Source organism: Cebus imitator, unplaced genomic scaffold (genome assembly GCF_001604975.1).
Source record: "Cebus imitator isolate Cc_AM_T3 unplaced genomic scaffold, Cebus_imitator-1.0 Scaffold391, whole genome shotgun sequence".
NCBI lineage: Eukaryota > Metazoa > Chordata > Mammalia > Primates > Cebidae > Cebus > Cebus imitator.
This window is the reverse complement of record NW_016107706.1, coordinates 3,389,146-3,409,377: the sequence shown is the minus strand read 5'-3', so window position 1 is coordinate 3,409,377 and position 20,232 is coordinate 3,389,146. Positions and strand designations below refer to the sequence as shown.

Here is a 20,232-nt window from a genome sequence, read left to right as displayed (position 1 = left end):
ATGGTAGACCCACTGACAGCTTGCACCATGTGCCTGAAAAGCCACAGATTCTCAATGCCAGCCTGTGAAAGCAGCCAGGAGAGAGGCTGGATGCTGCAAAACCACAGAAGCAGAGCTGCCCAAGACCATGGGAATGCACCTCTCACATCAGCGTGACCTGGATGTGAAACTTGGAGTCAAAGGAGATCATTTTGGAGCTCTAAGATTTCACTGCCCCACTGGATTTCAGACTTGCATGGGACCTGTAGCCCCTTTGTTTTGGCCAATTTCTCCCAGTTGAAATGGCTGTATTTACCCAATACCTGTCCCCTGATTGTATCTAGGAAGTAACTAACTTGCTTTTGATTCTACTGGCTCATAGGCAGAAGGGACTTTCCTCATCTTGGATGAGACTTTGTACTGCGGACTCTTAAGTTAATGCTGAACTGAGTTAAGACTCTGGGGGACTGTTGAGAAGGCATGATTGGCTTTGAAATGTGAGGACATGAGATTTGGGAGGGGCCGGGGCAGAATGATATAGTTTGGCTGTATCCCCACCTAAATCTCATCTTGAATTGTAACTCCCACAATTCCCACATGTTGTGGGAGGAACCCAGCAGGAGGTAATTGAATCATGGAGGCAGGTCTTTCCCATGCTGTTCTTATGATAGTGAATCATTCTCACGAGATCTGATGGTTTTAAAAACGGGAGTTTCCCTGAACAAGCTCTCTCTTTGCCTGCTGCCATCCATGTAAGATGTGACTTGCTCCTCCTTGCCTTCCACCATGATTGTGGGAAGTCCTCCCCAGCCATGTGAAACTATAAGTCCGTTAAATTTCTTTTTCTTCCCAGTCTCAGGTATGTCTTTATCAGAAGCATGAGGATGGACTAATACATACCCACAAAAATTAAAAATAAAAAGAAGAAGAACAATAAGCAGGGGAGAGATGTTAAATACAGACCCTCATTGGGAGGGATGGGGGATTAAGAATCAAACAGGCCAGGAGTCTTTGAATAATTCCAACTCCAAGACCTGCAGCTAGATGGTCTTGGACAAATTTCTGTATTCATCTGAGCCTCTGTTTTCTCATTTGTTTAAAAAAAAAATGGGACTGGGGCAAGTGCAGTGTTTCACACCTGTAATTCCAGCTCTTTGGGGGGCCAAGGTGGGAGGCTCTCTTGAGGCCAGGAGTTCAAGACCAGCGTGGGCAACATGGGGAGACCCTGTCTCTACAAATAGTAAAAATATTAGCCAGGCAAGATAGTGCATGCCTGTGGTCCAGCTACTCAGTAGGCTGAGGTAGAAGGGGAAGGCTACTTGAGCCTGGGAAGTCGAGGCTGCAGTGTGCCATGATTCCACCCCTGCACTCTAACCTGAGCAACAGAGCAAGATCCTGTCTCAAAATAAAAGAGGGGAGAATGGGAGTGGCAGTTTCCAGCAAATATGCTTATGTTAGGAGTTTCATTCGATGTATGTAATCTGCCTAGCAAAGTATTAGCTCTAGAGTGACCAAAAGTCCCAGTTTGCATTGGACTTCCACCAGGTTTTAGAAAAGGGTAGAATTGGTCAATTTTTAAAATAGAAAAAAGGCACAGTCACCTTCACTCTGAATGAATACAGAATCTCAAATGCTCCCTTCTTTTCCTCCCTCAAAATGTATCCCACCTGAGTCTCACTCCTTCAAACACGCCCAGGTGACTGGCTTTCTCATCTCTGGTAAGCCAATTCCCATTGCCAAATTGTTATGTCCTGTCCTCCTTCCCCAACAAAAGATTTGATATAAGATTATGGTTGTTGGAAAAAGTTGGATCTTAACCTAAAAGAAACTAATCTCAAGAGGTAAGCGTGGCAAGTATTTAGATCACTATGCTAGAAAAAATAAAACTAAAGTTAAGTGTTATATTTCACATGAAAAAAAAAAAATGAGGGCACAAACCCAGCGTATCTCACAGCAAGTAAATGATGTGTTGGTGCCCCCTGCCATGGAAGAAATTTTCCAGTTTGAGGGAAGGTTAAATAATCAGATGCAATGCAATACCCAGCCTCCGTCCAAACTAGCCGGCACCCACACACGTAAGATCCAAGGGTAACTGCCCTGTCTCTCATGGTTGAAGCTGATTGCTCAGACCAAAGGTAAAGTAAGCAGTTAATTAGACCACTGTGTGAAAACTTACTAGAATAAACCTGGGCAATCTTATCCAACCAAGAGACTCATTAGTGCCACCACAGCTGTAGGAGAAATCGACTTGTCTGCAGGCACACACCCTCACATCTCTCCTGGAACTGGGACAAAGGCTCCCCATGCTCCCACCAGTGCCTGGACAGGTGGGCAGTGGGGGAACTCTGCCTCTCCCTGGGACCCATCACAGCCATAGGCAACACCTAGAATGGCAGGGTGGAGCCGCCTTTCCCCTGTCTTTCCAGACCAGAATAAATTCTCCACACTTGCTCCAGTTTCTGCCAGTGAGCTTACATCTCCATAAGCAGCATGTGTCTTAATTACTGAGCCTGAGTCACCACCAGACAATCTAATCAATGTCTCCATAATTAACCTCACCAAATGGAAAATCATAAATTTAGAAGTAAAATGAAATTCCACTCGGTCTGCATATAGAAACTGGCAAAGCCCAAAAGGGGACAACAGGGTAATTACTAGAATAATTTAGGCTAGAAAATCTAGTTTAGAAGGAAAGGAAAACAAAATAATGTGATACCTAGAATGACCAGATGGACCATATACATTAATCATATTCACTGATGACTGCTGAAAAAAATATATCACTCACAAATATTTATAAATTAGTAGCATTAAAGGCATTTGGTTGACTGGCCGGGTGCAGTGGCTCATGTAATCCCAGTACTTTGGGAGGCTTAGGCGGGTGGATCACTTGAGGTCAGGAGTTCGAGACCAGCCTGGCCAACATGGTAAAATCCCATCTCTACTAAAAATACAAAAAAAAAAAAAAAATTAGCTGGGCATAGTGGCAGGCACCTGTAATCCCAGCTACTTGAGGCTGAGGCAAGAGAATCACTTGAATCCTGGAGACAGAGGTTGCAGTGAGCTGAGATGGAGCCACTGCACTCCAGCCTGGACGACAGAGTGAAGCTCCATCTTAAAAATAAATTAATTAAATAAAACATTTCGCTGACTTAGTACACCAAAGTAAGAAGTGTGTTCCTATTCAAAATAGGTGAAACGTTACCTACCTCATGGAAACCCCCAATTCCAAAACCTGGCTCCACTGAGCTACAAGCAGATTAAATGTTTTGGAAACTCATACTTTCTTTGAAAATTTATCACGTTAACTATCCGGATACTGAAGGATATATTTTCAAAATGCCAAATCTGTTTTTAGAGTATTATACGGACCCATCTGAGATACATTATGCCTCTTCTAGTTTCTTCATGGTCTAGCTTTTCTCTTCTAGTCTCAGGATCATGCCCTGAGCATCAACGACTACATAAGCAGAACTGGGGGCAGTTAAGATCAGTGGTGCCATTTGTCCCTTCCAGAAAGTGGCCCCAGATGGCCTGATGTTTTCAATTCTTCTGCCTCCAGTTTCTGCTGTCAAGAGTTATTTGATATTCTCCAGTGTTGTCATTTATTTCCCCTATCTAAGCAGCTTCATTACATTTAAGGTCACACACTCTCTGCAAGGTTTTTGGCTTATTTTTGCAACAAGCACCTCACATATTTGGCTTCAGAATAGTTCCTATGTTAAACCTTGAAATCAAATGAGTGATGTTATCCTGGAATAATTTTTCCTCCCAGAATCTGTAGGACTTCTGATACCATCAAACCCAAACCTCCACCCAAACAAAAAACGTGTCTCAAACATCCTCCCACCAGACGATCGTTCATGTCTGAATGAAATCTCAAAATGGAAAAGACTCCACAACTCTATGCAGTAGTCCATCCCATTTATGGCAAGCTTAGCTTGTGAGGAGATTCACCCCTATGTTGATTCAGAATTCCTTTCCCACTCCTGCTTTCTAAATCTGCCTTCTCCAGTGATGCTGAATAAGAACACATCCCTCCAAAGATGGGAAACGAGTACCATGATCCTCAGTTCACCTCTGGCTTCTCCAAGCCAGCATCTGTGATGATTAATTTGAGATGCAAACTTGACGGGATTAAGGAATACTTAATACTGGTAAAGCATCGTGGTGGGGGGGGGGGTCTGTTAAGTGTTTCCAGAGGAGATTGGCGTGTGAATCCAGGTGGACCAAGTGCAGAAGATCTGCCCTCAACATGGATGAGCAGCATCCAGTCAGCTGGGGGCTTGGATAGAACAAAAGCAGGGGAAAGGCAATTGGTGTCTCTCTCTCTCTCCCTCTGTCTCCCCCTTTCTCCCCTTTCCTCCGTGGACATCAGAACTACAGGCTCTCCAGCCTTTGGGCTCCAAGACTTATAACAGAAACCCCTGGGTTTTCCGGCCTTTGGACTTAGACTGAGCCATGCTACTGGTATCCCACGGTCTCCAGTTTGCAGACAGCCAGTCATGGGACTTCTCAGTCTCCATAATCATGTGAGCCAAGTCCCCTAATAAATCCCCTTTTGTACATCTCTATAAACATATATCCCACTGGTTCTGTCTCTCTAGAGAACTCTGGCTGATATAGCAACTGAGGATCCTCTGGTGAATCCTTACAGGACCTGGTCTCCTGGTCACCCTCCCTCCCTCGTCCCTATTCTGAGTGCAGCCCCTGGACCCTGGACCAACACCCTCAGCACTTTCTGGGAGTTTGTTAGAGCTCTCAGCTGCCCCAGAGCCCCTGAACCAGAATCTGCATTTCCTCATGACCTCAGAGAGATCTGTGTGCACAGTAAAATTCTGGATGGTCCCATGTCATCCATGCCTTTCTTGACCAAGAATGCTCAGCACCAAACGCCACACACCAGGTGTGATTTTAACAGAGCAGAGGACCTCAGGACTCGCAGATGACCAGGCACTGGGTGGCCATCAGGGCAGCTGAAGACTCCATCAAATGACCCACTTCAACGTCCCTGCCTCAGAAAACCTCTCGGGGCTTTTGCAGAGCCCCCTTTGCACACATCTCACTTTGCCCTCACCCCACATCTCCCTGTAACTATTTTGCAGCCTAGTTAAATTCGCTGCTCTGGGCCATTTTCCTGCTGGGGCTCATTTTCAGTTGTTCTCTAACTGAAAGGGTGTAAGAGATTATTTTACATGGCACTGTAAGGACTGTTATCTGTCTGCACCTATCACCCCCTTTTCCAGCCACACCAAAGTGTCATGCTTGAAATCCAGATGATTAATATGTAAATATTATTTACATATGCATTTAGATAACATCTGGGTCATCTCAAAGCTTCAAGAAGAATCTTTATTTTTCTGAACAATTAACTCTGCTCTCTCGCCTTCAATGGTGCCTCGATTTAAATGTGAACTTGCAATTTTCATCTCTGAGCAGTAGATGGCAGCAGAGTACAGCCCAAACAACAAGTGGCTCCCTTAAGAATTGAGACATAAAGCTTATTTATTGTTGCCACCTTCTTACTTGATCCTTCATAATTTCTCGTACTTTTTCCCTCCAAGGTCCATTTTCAACTGGCTGTGAAGAATGAAATGATCTTAGAAACCAATTCACATTAAAATGCCAATATCTAAAATCTGTTTATATTTCAACAGCAAAATCTACCATAATACAGGCTGGGTGCAGTGGCTCAGACCTATAATCCCAGTCCTTTAGAAGGCCAAGGCAGGTGGATCGCTTGAGTCCAGGAGTTTGAGAAGAGCCTAGGCAACATGGCGAAACTTCATCTCTACAAAAAATCAGCCAGGCGTGGTGGCTCACACCTGTGGTTCCAGCTACTTGGGAGGCTAAGGTGGAAGGAGTCTGGAAGGCAGAGGTTGCAGTGAGCAGAGATAACACCACTGCACTCCAGCCTGGTCGACAGAGTGAGACTGTCTCAAAATATATCTATAAATACATACACACACACACACACACACACACACACACACACTATAATACAAAAGTATGACTCTGTCCTCACTGAGGACAGTCTTTCCTGGAACTTGTCACATGACATGTTCACAACATGCTTTTGGTGTCTGTTTACTGCATCCACTTATTTCTACTTAATTAAAATCTCATATTCATTCAACAGATATTCACTGACCTACCATCTGCCAGGCAGTCTTCTCAATATTAGGAATGAATTAGTGAATGAAACACATAAAGTTCCTTTTCTTACAAAGCCTCCATTATATTAATAAACAATATTAAAATAAATATGCAATGTCAGGCACTGATAAGTGTTATGAAAAAACAAAAGGGGGATAAAGGCTGCGTTGTCTAGTATAGTATCCACTAAGTACACATGGCTATTGATTTTCACATGAAACTTAAAATTCAGCTCCTCAGACAGGAGGAACTGCCCATGTGGCTAGTGGCTACCCTATTGGGCTGGGCAGATACAGGATATCTCCATCATCACAGAAAATTCTTTATTATTATTATTATTATTATACTTTAAGTTCTGGGGTACATGTGCAGATCTTGCAAGACTGTTATATAGGTATACACATGCCATGGTGGTTTTCTGCCTCCATCCCCCCGTTCACCTACATTAGGTATTTCTCCCAGTGTTATCCCTCCCCCATCTCCCCACCCCACTATCCCTCTCCTAACCCCCCAACCCCCAACAGGCCCCAGGGTGTGATGTACCCCTCCCTGTGTTCATGTGTTCTCATTGTTCAACACCCATCTATGAGTGAGAACATGCAGTGTTTGCTTTTCTGTTCTTGTGTCAGTTTGCTGAGAATGATGGTTTCCAGATTCATCCATGTCCCTGCAAAGGACATGAATTCATCCTTTTTATGGCTCCATAGTATTCCATGATGTATATGTGCCACATTTTCTTTATCCGGTCTATCATTACAGGCATTCGGGTTGGTTCCAGGTCTTTGCTATTGTAAACAGTGCTGCAATGAACATACATATCACAGAAAATTCTACTGGGCAATGCTAGCACAGACAGTTTGTTTTTTTTTTAACAGGATGGTTAAGGAAGGGCTCATTGAGGAAGTAACATCTGAAAGAAGGCAGGCATGAGCCACATTAGAATGTGAGGAGCAAGTCTTCAGGTAAAAGAAACAGCAAATGCGAAGGCCCAGGGACATGTATGGTTCAATGTAGCAAGCAGGGGCAGGAGCAGAGCTAGACAGGGGCTGAGTGGCTGGAGAGAAGCTTTGAGAGGAAGACAGACGCCACATGATATAAGACCTTCCAGGCCACGGAAATGACATTGGCTTTTACTCTGAATGTGAATGTGCAAGGAAGCTAATGGCTCCTCTGAGCATAGAAGTCACTGTGATGCACTGTCCTTTTAACCAGGTGTCTGGTCAGAGGTGGCCAGCCCAGCTGATGAAGGAATGGACTTTACACTGTAGGTGTTTCCTGAAATTGGTAGCCTCATATTTCACAGCACACTTTACGTCATCCAATCAGATGATCATCTCAAATTCAAGATGCTGGAAACTGATTTCACCTCGACCCTGCTTCTCTCTCAGTTCCCCAACCCAGAGACTGGCTCCATCATCACGTAAAGATTCTGTCATATCTCCCAAGTTTAAGAAAACACAACCCGCATTTTCTCTATACCCCTCTTCAGCTACTGTCCCATTTCTATGATCTTCTCCACACACACACACACACACACACACACCCCCCACCCCCTTGAAAGAGGTGTCTATACGCACTGTCTACAGTATTCCACCTTCTATTCCATCCTGAACTCAGTCAGACTCTCAGCCCCATAACTACAAAGAAACTACCCTTCTCCATTAGTAAAAGGGGCCACGACTGATCCAGCTCCAGGTCAGAAACATGTCACCCTTGAGTCCTCTCTTTCCTCATCCACCACATTCAATCCACTCACAAGTCTTGTCTTTATCCTCAGGATGACCACTTCTCCCCATCTCTACTGCAGTCCCCAAGACCAAGCCACCATCATCTCTTGCTGGGACCACGGCAGCGGACTCCTTACTCCTCTTCTCTCTCCCTCGCATAACCCTTAACCCATGGTTCTTCCACAAGAAGATGAACCATAACCTGAGGGTTTCTGTTGCAATTAGACAACTAGACCTTAGATCTCAGAAAGCTGAAGAGGTTTACTGACTGTTTCCTCAGCTTAAGAGCATTTTCAAAATGCCCTCGAAGAGTTTTAAGAAACTTAATCGTAGATCCTCAAATGGCCCACAAGAATATACATTTTTAGAGAAGTGATAACACATATGAACACAGGGGGTAAGAGGGTGAAAGGAAGGTACTGTTATACTCCTTTACCAAATGACCTGACCTTCAGGCCTCCTTGATGAAATGAGGTCATAGTTTTAGAAGATATCCACCAAGTTGATAAACAGGAGTCATGCTTTAAAATTGTCTTTGTTGTTGACAATTTACTGCAGACAGTAATTTATTAGACACCTATCCTTTTAGGTGGATGTTTCAAAAGGAACTTACAGAGGAAAGAAAACCTCGATCCTCAAGATGACCCAGTGTCTAGAATTTTGAAGACTGAGAAACTTCCTGCAACCTTTGCCTATGTGGCCAAACCCTGGACAATATGTAAGTTCACCGAGCGTACAGATACAATTGTTGTCCTGGAAATTGCTGCAATGGATACCGATAGCCTTTCTTACCAATGTAAACCTACAGTCATAACTGTAGTGATTTCTGACAAGAATATGCCCTGCCTGCAGTTCTCTAGAGGAGATCAATCTCTTATATAACAGCATTCTCTCTGACTTGATCAAAATTGGCCAATGACCTAAAGTCTTGTTGTATCACTGCACTTTTTCTTTGGTAATTTCATGTTATTGCTGAAATTCACATTATTTTATTAAGTAGAGCTTACGTATACTTCATAGTTGTTACCAATTTTTTAAATTAATGTAATTGGGGTATAAATGCATTCATGAATACTTGGACTATTAATGAAAAGACATGAATACCTCTGTCTTGGAAGCTAAGGGAAAGGAGATTGAAATTGAAGCTGGTAGCATAGAATCTTGCTGATCGAGGAGAATTATGCATTACAGAGCCAGTGACTACCATCGCAATATGGTATGTGAGTCCTTCTTGTATATCAAAGTAGAAAGGAAAAAGAACTTACAGAATTCAGACCAACAAAATGACTGAACAGGTTTACTGTAGAGAGAAATGAGCAGGAAGTGTGGCGGGCTACTTTTTATCCTTCTAGACTTTCCCTGCCACCCTTGGGGACATCAGTCACTGCCCTGCCCTAGTCATATTTGCCAGTAAATATATAGACAAGGCTGCTCCTTCCTAGAACCAGCAGGAGGCCAGAAAGAGGATACAACCTTTGTCCTTGACCAAGCTGAGACCTGTCCCCACCATCCCCACCACCATCTTTCCTGGATTTCAGGGGGTCTCTGCTCCCAGCACTCCAGAGCCATAGCAGCTAGGCTGGGGGCAGTAGGGAAACTGGAGACATGAGCACCCTACATGCCAGTGGAGGTGCAGCAGTCTCCCCACCCTGCTCATTCCTTTCCACTCTGTTTCCAGTGCAAGAACACATCCTTCTCTTCCCCGTATTCTGGAAGAAATTTTCTCAAATGACCATGCTCAATGCTCATGTCTGACACCTCCTCAGTCTCTTCCCCCACCCCACTCACCCAGCTTTCTTTGATGGATATAATCTCTCAGCCATCAGCTATAATAAATAACCTGGCATGTGCCCTTCCACCCTATATGAGCTGGTCTAACCATCATCATCACTTCTCCAGCTCCTGTTTACTTCCCCGCTTCCTTCCCCAGGGCCCAGCCAACACCACCCAGCATATTCCAACCCCTCCAAGAAGCACACACTGGCAGAAGAAGCAGTTAACACTGGTATTTCTGCAAGCTAGAAATTCTTATAATTAAAACTTCTTTCGCAAGATCTCAGGAGTCTAAATAACCCTAAGGGAAGAAGAGCACCATCATGTTATCGGGAAATGTGATCAATAGAAATAGATAAACTCAGTAACATAGGCCTAAAATTTTACTCCAGGGCCCAATTATCAGATATAAATATTTCTGTTGATTAAAACATGATAAGTTTACTATCTATATTCATTAGTAGCTTTTAGCACACAGATAGTCTCTAAAAGCAGCAACACTTACAATCAGCCATGTGATCAAAAGTTAGTTCTGACATATTCACTTCCCAAAGCTTATCAAAAACAGGCCTTAACAGACTCAGCAACTATCCATTCAAGGAAGAAACAATTAGTTTGACAATATAAAGCTCAACACTAGTGCAAAACAATAAATTAAAGGCAACTGAACAACACTAACTTATGGACAGTAGTCACCAATGTGATATTTATTAATCTTTTAAATCTTAGAAGGCCAAACAGATTTGCAATGTCATTACATCAGCAACTTGCTAAAGCCAGACAATGAGTCAACTGTCAAACAATATTATCTCTATCTCTGTCTGAAAAACCAGAAAGCACTGACATCAGATAGCATTTAGACTTCTGACATAACAATATGTTGAACTTTACTCACCCAGAAAAAGGATAAACATGTTTTATAAATGTGACAGGCTGTCCATTTTGATAAATGCTAGCTGACAAATTATCCACAGGAGAACAAGCATATTAACCTGTTTCACATAAGATAGCTCAAATATGTAGCCTTCTACAGTTTTGAAAAAGCCATACCACAACCAGAAAAAAAAAGTTTTTATTTGAGAAATATATATGTGATCTTTCTTCAAAATCAGAAAAAAGAAAGGGTCTACATATCAATTGGGATTAATTCCAATAAACAAAAACTCATGCATTTAGACTGAAAAAATTATAGCCACTCTATAGTTTTGCCTTCTCTCTCTCTCTCTCTCATTCTGTGTCACACACACACACACACACACACACACACACACAATCCCATTGCCCCAGAGCACTAAACATATTAGCTTGTCCATATTAAACACATTCCTTGCTGTTTTCCTACTTCCTCAAACCATCCTCCATGCGATCATAAACACTGCTGACTTTCTCCATCTCAAAAATAGCTGGAAAATCCCTTCACACAAGTGAGAGCGTCTATTACCCAAGAGATGGGTTGACTCAACCGACTGGTTCCAGGATCTTGTTAGAAAATGCAAACTAAGCTAATTGTCTCCAAAAGAAAATGATCTCATGCCACATAGCTGAGAACTTGTGTGACTGTTACAATGCTATAGTAGGCACGTGTCTGAAATGTGCAGCTCATGGGACCTCCCAAGGCCTCTAAAGGGATGTCTCCTGCTTAGACAATTCAGTGAAAGAAGCAGAGTTGTTGAAGAACACTGCTCTGCTGCAATTCCAAAGTGTCTGTAATAAAGACCGTACAGTACATTCCACATGGAAGATATCTGGGCTCAGAGCCGAAAGACAGGAACAATCAAAAAGCAAGTTAAAAAAAGGGCAAGGACATCCAGCTAATGCAAAAGTGAAATTGTTCAAAGAGAGTTATTTGACGGTAATTCAGACCACTTAGCCAACCAGTCAAATTGCTTCTGTAATTCTATGAAATAGGACAAAAACAAGGCTGCTCGACTTAGTGGTCAAGATAGACCTCATTTCACCAGATAATTAGCTTGACTCACTCAGTATTTCACCTGCTTGTAAGAACAGTTTACAGACAGGCGAATGCACGGGGATGGTGTTTCCAGGCTTGGTCTACAGCCATGGAAAGGAAAGGAAAGGGCTAAATCCCTTCCCCCACCCTCCTAGCGCCCTGCAAAGTATGGCTCATCGAAATCACTGTGTCCATTCACTCTTGCTTTATCTGCAGCAACGTGACTTTGAATGCTTACTCATGTTATTCACCTTGATATCAGGGTTGTTTTTAATGTAATAATAGTGTTAGTTGCTGCCACGGATGGAGTTCTTGCTGCTTCCCAGGCAGCATGGCATGGCCTTTAGGCATTCATACAACCAATATGTATTAAATGTCGACCATGTGGCAGACTGTTCAAGGTTTGGGAGCACAGTCTGAATAAAACAAAGTCCATGCGGTCATGGAACTTTCTTTCCAGTAAGAGGAGGAAGACAGAAAAGTAAGTATCGACTCTATCAAGTGGTGACTGGGGCTATAAAGAAGAAAGTGGGTGAAAGTGGCAGAGGGTGACGGTGTCATCCTGACAAAGACCTCCTGCCACACACTTGTAGTCAAACACATTAAGCTAATTGACTCATTCCAATAAGGGAGAACACACACTGTTGGGATCGCAGACTCAAAGTCAGAGCGTGTTAAAGGACTCATGATAATATGTGGGCTGTGTGAGATGATTTGGGGAAGGATTCAGTCATGAAAGCAGAGTTTTGCTCTGGGCTGGATAGTGTCAGCACATGGGGGTAATTCTATAATTGAATATCTTAATAATTCTTACATGAAGGTATGAAGGATGAGGCAATGCAGTCAGTCACTCACAGCAGCCACAAAGGGGATATGTGACCATATTTGCGGTTTGGACAATATTCTTATTTTTATCTGCATTTAGACATCAGTATAAAGGCATTTTGCTTTTGTCTTAATCCATTATGGTCACAGAGTGGCCTTATCTGATGTCATGATCTGTGAAAGTGTTTATGCTCAACAGGAGAATGACGTAACTGAGATAAGAGTGTCAGGCCAGCTCCCAGCTGTCAGGGGCTGCTTTTCTTTTTCCCATGCTCAAACTGCAGGCAACCTTCCAAAATAGTCACTATTACCATTTCTCTTTTACAAATGATGAAACTAAGGTCCAGCAAGATAAACGACTTCTCCTAGAGCAAGTGACTAAGAAAGCCAGGATTCAAACCCAGGTTATTTGACTCCAGAGCCAGACTCACAGGCACTTCCCACACAGACCCCTGCAGCGCTGCACCTTTTGAGCTCCTTGGCAAAGTGTTATCCTCAAAAAGACCAAAGTGGCATCTCTACTTTGCTAAGGCTGGATGATGCACACAAAGCCTTGAGGGGAAGCTGCCACCAGCAGACACTCCCAGTACCTACGTGCCCAAGAAATTAAGTCCACCTGGTCATCATCAAGACAAAAGTATTTTTCTCCCAGAGATGAGGATACATTATCCATTTTACTTAAATTGGAAGGTTTCTTTTTCCATTAGTTAGTCAAAACTAATTTATCTCAGCAACCTATGACCTATAAACATAGTTTTTAATACTGGAACAAGTATGTTAAAATAACATAAAAGTAAAGTTCCAGTGTGTAAAGATGACAGAGTATAAAGCAATTAATATCGATTTTATCCCATATTCTAAAAACACCCTCTCCCATATCATCAGAAGTCGGGGCTTACCAAAAGGTTTTCTGGCTTGAGGTCCCGGTGGACAATGCTCTTGTCGTGCATGTGGACAAGGGCCTTGCATAAGTCCATGATCATCAGGGCAGCGTCGGGCTCCGGGAACTTCACACTTTCTATGATGGCGTCAAAAAGGTCTCCTCCCTGCACATACTCCAGGATCAGGTAGATTTCCGTGTCTGTTTCGTAGACTTCATGCAGTTTCACGATGTTGGGGTGAGAGAGGCTCTGGATGATCAAGATCTCGCTGTCCACCATGTCCTCCTTGCCCTTGAGTCTGGACTTGTCAATGATCTTCATCGCATAAGCCTGCCTGGTCTCGCGGTGCCTGCACTCCTTCACGACAGCAAAGTTCCCGTCCCCAATGACCCGGCCAGTCTCATAATGTTTCTCCACGTTGGCGGCAATGACGCCCACGGGCCGCAGCTTCCGACCGCTGGGTCGCTCTGGCTTGTTCTCTTCCAGCCTTGTCTTGGGCTCCTTTTCTAGCTTTGTAGGTTGGTCATCTCTGAGAGTCGTCTTTCTGCCTCCAGACACGCACGGCTTTTTCTCCTTCTCTGCCTCCTTCTCTTCTCCTCGGGTCCTGGGGAGCTTCTCAAAGCCGGCCTGGTGCTCTCTCAGGAGCCAGCCACCGTGCTTGCTCCTGCTCATGAGCCTGGTGTCTTTCTTCACCTCCCTCGGCCCCTCCTCTGTGACAGGAGGAACTTCCACAAGGTCCTTCTTGGCCTTAGCTGCTCCCTGAGCATGGCTTTCTTGATCCTCCGGGCCTCTGTCCTCTTTCTTGTCCGTGCTTTTGCTGGGTCTCCTTGGCTCCTGAGTGGGATTCCAGGGGCTGCTCCTGTGGCTGTCACCCTTCCACCCTTCCTCCCCGCCTGCAGGATTTGCCTCGGGAGACCTCCTGCAGCTTCTGGTCCTCACCAGCTTCTCCATGTCATACACTGGGCCCTTCTCCATATCCAGCTCACTGGTCCCCAGAGAAAGCCTCTCCCTCTGCAGGCTCTGCTGGAGCTCCCTCTCTCTCTTGCACTTCTCGCATCTGATAATTTCACCCGAGGTCTTTTCAATCTCCACCCCGAGGTGCTTCTCTCCCCTTGCGTGCCTCTCTTCTACAGTGGCTTCCCTGGGCAGCTTGCTACCGGGTTCCGGCTCCCATTTCCCCCTTCCCAACTTCTTCTGGGTCCTCGCTCTGTCATCTAGTGAGAGCTCCTCAGCGATCTTCCCCTGGTGCCTCATGGCTGCCTTGTACCCTGCAACCTCACTGCAGCTCTTGGGGGTCTCCGTCTCCCCACAGCGGTGGTCTCCTTTCAGAGCCTTGCTATACAGCCTGCTCCTCAGCCTTGGCGAAGGGGCGTGGCTGTGCTGGGCCAGTGTCAAGGCCCGGGCTTTGTTGGGGTACAGTTCTTCTACAGCCACCTGAATGCTCTTCAGTGTCAGTGGTTCTTTGCCCATTGCTATGAAAGCATCCCCTTCCCTGAAGAAATCAGAGACGCTCCTGATTTCCCTGCCCTTGAGGTTAAATAGTTTTCTCACGCGGTCATTCTTCCATCTGGGAGAGCCCAGGCCTTCTGAGATGTCCGCTAAGAGCTGCTCAAACGTCTGCACTGACCGCCTGTTGAGGAGCAGAGTGATCTTTCGGGGGCGCTGCCCACCCAGCTTCACCACCGTCACGACCCTGGGCTTCAGCGGGCTGTTCTCCGGGTGTGCCGAGTGAAGGCTGTTCCGAGGGCAGAACAAGGGCACGACGGGGCCACGTGGCCCCAGGAATGGTTTCTCCAGATTCCCTCGGCCAGCCGGCAGCCAGGAGCCTTGCAGCTTCCGTTCTGTGATTCGTGAGCTTAAATATTTTAGAGAATGGTCACATAGGCCTTGCTGTCCTGCAACAGGAAAAGGACAAAAGGAAAAGTCAAGATGGGTTCAGAGGGCCCTCAGCCTTCACCAAAGCTTTACTAAAGACGACGGATTCTAGTATTACACTTTATGACTGTGGTCTCTGAGAGTCTGTTAGAAATGATGGAGCCTTTATACTTAGTCTCCTCTACACCAGGAGTGCAGAACAGAGTCAGCGTGGGGCCTGCAGTCATTCCTGTAGACCTCATAGGGGCCCCCAGGATGGGCCACACCTCGAGAGCTGATACAGTTTGGCTCTGTGTCCCCACCCAAATCTCATCTTGAATTGTACTCCCATAATCCCCGCGTGCTGCCAGAGAGAGCCAGTGGGAGACAACTGAATCATGGGAGCGTTTCCCCCGTCCTGTTCTCGTGGTAGTGAATAAGTCTCACGAGATCTGATGGTTATATCAGGGGTTTCTGCTTTCGCGTCCTCCTCATTCTTGCTTTGCCTGCTGCCATCCATGTTAGATGGGACTTGCCCTTCCCTGCCTTAAGCCATGATTGTGAGGCTTCCCCAGCCATGTGAAACCCTAAGTCCAAGTAAACCTTTCTTTGTAAATTGCCCGGTCTCGGGTATGCCTTTATCAGCAGCGTGAAAACAGATTAATAGAGGAGTCCTCTCAAGGCGAGGCTGACTCTGTAAACAACTCCAGTTACCCCAAAGTGAACTGACCTTCAAGGATCTACAACAGAGATAAAAAGGGCCAGGTTTGCTACCCATGAAATGCCAGCAAAAGGCAGGAACATTCCAGAACTTTGAAAATCCCAAATCTTACCCATCTCTTTGCCAAAAAGAGTTTTTTCAGCTTGACTATGAACTCACTCAAGGTGGGGCAGTATGCGAAGAGGTTATGGTCACAGGGTTTGAGACAGATCTGGATTTTAATCCAGGCACGGCCACGGACTATTTGTGTGAACCTGGGCAAATTATTTGTACTTCATTTTTTTTCATTTATAAAGTAAGAATGCTACACCTTCCTCCCAGGGTTTTTGTGAAGAATAAATGATCAAATTACAATTCATCTAACGGACTGCCTGACACATGTTAAAGACACAATAGTTGCTAGTTATTAACACCATCCTTATGATGTTAATATCCATTTTATATTATAATTTCATTTTATTAGTAACATAATCTATCAATAAGGTAGAAGTCTACTGTGCACAGGTTCACCTGCCATCACAAGAACTCATGGGCCAACATGATATGGTAGGTATTTATGTGTGTGTGTGTGTGTGTGTGTGTGTGTGTGTGTGTGTGTGTATTTTTGCATTTTAGGTTTTGGGGTACATGTGAAGAACATGCAAGATTGTTGCATAGGTACATACATGGCAGTGTAGTTTACTGCCTTCCTCCCCATCACCTATATCTGGCATTTCTCCCCATATTATCCCTCCTCAACTCCACGCCCCCTGGTGTCCCTCTCCTAGTTCCCCCACACAGACCCAAGTGTGTGATGCTCCCCTCCCTGTGTCCATGTGTTCTCATTGTTCAACACCCGCCTATGAGTGAGAACATGTGGTGTTTAATTTTCTGTTCTTGATATGGTAGGTATTTCTTAAAGCTCTGACTGAGATTCACTCGCATTATAGTATAGAAAAATTGAAGGAGGCTTCAGTCTAGGTATAGACACTTCCTTGTCCAGAAGGTTTTCCCTCTCCTTATTAAAAAATGTAAAGAAATCAAGGTTCAGAGTTTAAATAATGAGAATATACATGAATAAAACAAGACTTCATATTTCCTCATTGACTATACCCAGCCAGAGTAAAGCAGCTGAGGCAAGAGTGGTTTAATTTCCTCAATTTCCATCCAGGTCAGGAAGGGAAATTGGAAAAGAACAGAATGTGTAACTCAGTTAAGCCACAAGGGCGGGATGACAATTGTTAAAGTTACCCTACAAGACCCATAGGTCATATCCTACATGGAAGAATCTGCTGTTTATGCTTCCTTTAAAAAGAAATTTAAAATAATCTTTTATAAGTGTATTTGAATCAACTGTAGCAGAAACTCCAGTTGTGCCAGATGGGTATTTTGGCCTAGCAAATCTACACAGAATGTTTTTTGTTTTTTAATTATAATGTACAATCTGTTCTGAGATGATTTCCATCTAGACGCAGGTGTCAGATGAGACAACAAGGTAGTGGCTGATACTGATCTTCCCACACACCACAAATTTATGAGCTTCACAATCACATTTACAGTTAAACTATTTATGGACATCTGTTACCCCCTTTCTTCTCACAGTCTCTTTAATTACTCTGCCTCCATTTTTGCCTGACATAGCTGATGTTGAGAGAAAGAAAAAGAGCTACAGAAGGAATACAGTTTGTATTTCCTGCATTGGGGAACTCAGGAAGAGTGTCAAGGAAGGTGACCGTCAAATGCATACGCACAAAAGGGCTGGCGTTCTTGTTGGTTTTTCTTATGTGCTTCACACACAGTAGGATCCTTGATATGTACTGTTGGACCAAGTAAATGAAGTCCTGATTATTTTCTCAGAAGACTCAGTATAGGGACAGAGAAAGTGATTTTAGCCTATATCCTGGACTGAGACATTTCCAAGCAGATGTGGAAAAAGGATAGGAAGGCCCACGGAATCAACTGCTGGCTGTGGTCACAAGAGGGCAGACCTACCAGGAAAACCTACAGGCATAAAGAGGACATAATGGAATCCAATGGAAGTACCAGGAGAGTGAGCAACCAAGAGTGCTAGGAAGACAAGATTTGAGTTGGGCTTTCAATACCTGATGAGGTAGAGGCCACCCAGTACAGGGGCCAAGGAACCATGACATAGGGCAGGACCCGTGGTCCACATGGCCACTGAGGTCAGCACAGATGAAGGAAAGACTCTGGTAACACGGAAAAATGAATGGACAGCCACTGTATGACAGTGGCAAAGCAAGGGTATATATTGTATCACCAGATGATAAAAGCCTCAGCTAAGGAAAGGTGTTCTAGGAGGGAAGAAAAATAATAGCTGTGAAGCAGACCTGTGGAGCCAAATTCTGAGCTCTACCTTCAAAATCTACAGTTCCTGGAAAGTAAGAATTATCTATTACTGGGAAGAAATAGAAGAGTGCCCCTCAGGGGAGAGCCAATATGACAAAGGAACCTTCAGTGAATACCTTAAGGATGTTTGAACCTTTTGTGTAGAAGGAGGTTCAGGGGAGCCCCTGAACCCTCCTGAAAGGTCCAGGAGGGGATGTCAGGGAGGCACAAAGTGGTGCTCATGGAACAGGACTGACAGTGGTGGGCCTTACATATTGAGCGGCGACATAGAGTGACAAAGAGGCCCAAACTACGATAGGACCAGTGGCCTCAAGGTCCCAAACATTGGGACTGTAGAGTCTGAGTGTGATAATGGATGACTTGGCACAACGGTACCCAGAGCTGGGTAGGGAGAAGAGGAGATGTGCTATCTGGGATGTCTGTGCTCATCCAGTTTCAGCAGATCCTACCTCAAAGCTTTCCCTGATCTCTGGTGGTTAGGAGAACAATCTGGGAACACACCATCCCTGAACCAAGGATGGGCTCCATAAGAGCAGCCTCCATCCCAGGACATGGTCAAAAAGGACGTAAAGACAGAATAGCTCTGCCTCCACCACACCAACATCAGGCATGTTCATTCCACTGCCCAGGCATTCACAAGCTCATTCAAAAACTCCTTGGTCTGGAGCAAAAGTGAGAATTCAGTCTCCACCTCCTTAGCATAACTGGGACCAACTGAAATTATGCTTCTTCTAGCTATGACTGCTTCAAGTTACTGGGAAGCATCAGGAAAATTCAACCTTGGGATGCACTGATTTTTATCCTTTCTTCCACAAGACCTCTTTCCTCTTTTAAAATAGTCTAGAGCACATTTTTCTTCTTTACAGGTAAGAGAATAAAATAAGATGACTCTGAATGCCTGGTCCATGGGCAGGGAGAGCAAACATTGGAAAGAGCACAGCATATCCTTTGGGTCTGGGGCTCAGTCTCCAGGAACATGTTCATGCTCCAGGACAACTGCACACAGAGCACTTTCAGGTTCCCACTAAGCACTGCTGTTCAGAACCTACCCCAATCGACCTAACTAGAAAGCCCGAGGCCTGCCCGAGTCTACTCAGCTCCAGCAACAACTTTATTTACAAAATCAATAAAATGGAACCATATGAAATTGCTGGTAGTTCTACCAATTTTCACCTATAAAAACAAATTTCATGTGTCTCTCCCTCATATAGGTTGAGTATCCCAAAGCCAAAATACAAAATCTAAAATGCTCCAAAACCTGCAAACTTTTTGGTTACTTACATACCTACCAAAGGAAATGATCATTTGGAGCATTGCAGACTTCAGATTTTCAGATCTGGGATGCTTAACTGGTAAGTATAATGCAAATATCCCAAAAAAAAAAAAAAACTCCTCGAAAAAAAAAAAATCCACTTTTTGTCCCAAGCATTTTGGATTAGAGAGACTCACTCAACTTGTATAATCTAGGATAATAATCCATATTCTATCACTATATCAATGGAAAATTGTTTATGAAGTCATAGATAATAAAAATTAAACATGCTAATTCTGTCTTCAGCCACCAAGCCAGCCACGTCCCAGGAAGTAACACAGGGAAAATATGTTCTTATTAACACCTTATTTTTCTGTTAACTTCCTGCAGCAATATAAATTGGCCTGGACTTGGCAAAACTGCTGTTTCTACTTCAATACACCAAAATACAAATGTTTATAGGGTCTTTCCTCAACGCCAATCTAACCCCACATATACAGCAGAGCAAACAATGCTTTTGATAAGCCATCCATCTGCTCAATAATCTACAATAGCTCCTTATTAGCCTCCTTGAGGTCTGAACCCAAATTCCTCAGCTTGACACATAAGGCCTTTTGCAATCCCAACCTACTTCACCTCCACTCCCCAACCCATCCAAGCCTTGACATCTTGTAAAGCCTAAGACCCATCTCTACTCTCAAACCGTCTCTGTCCTCACAAGTTGGCAGTGATGGCTCCCTCCCCTGCAGCCCTGCTCATTCATTAAA

The 20,232-nt window shown here is 44.3% G+C and overlaps 1 protein-coding gene across 2 annotated transcripts in view; it reads right to left on the bottom strand.

The window, feature by feature from the left end:
- Nucleotides 1-20,232, bottom strand: part of DCLK3 (doublecortin like kinase 3) — a 53,164-nt gene that overhangs the window by 12,423 nt on the left and 20,509 nt on the right. For both annotated transcript variants that reach the window (XM_017508489.2, XM_017508490.2), the window contains exon 2: nt 13,311-15,187. In XM_017508489.2, the coding sequence (XP_017363978.2) occupies nt 13,311-15,187 (1,877 nt within the window). The remainder of the gene's footprint in view (nt 1-13,310; nt 15,188-20,232) is intronic.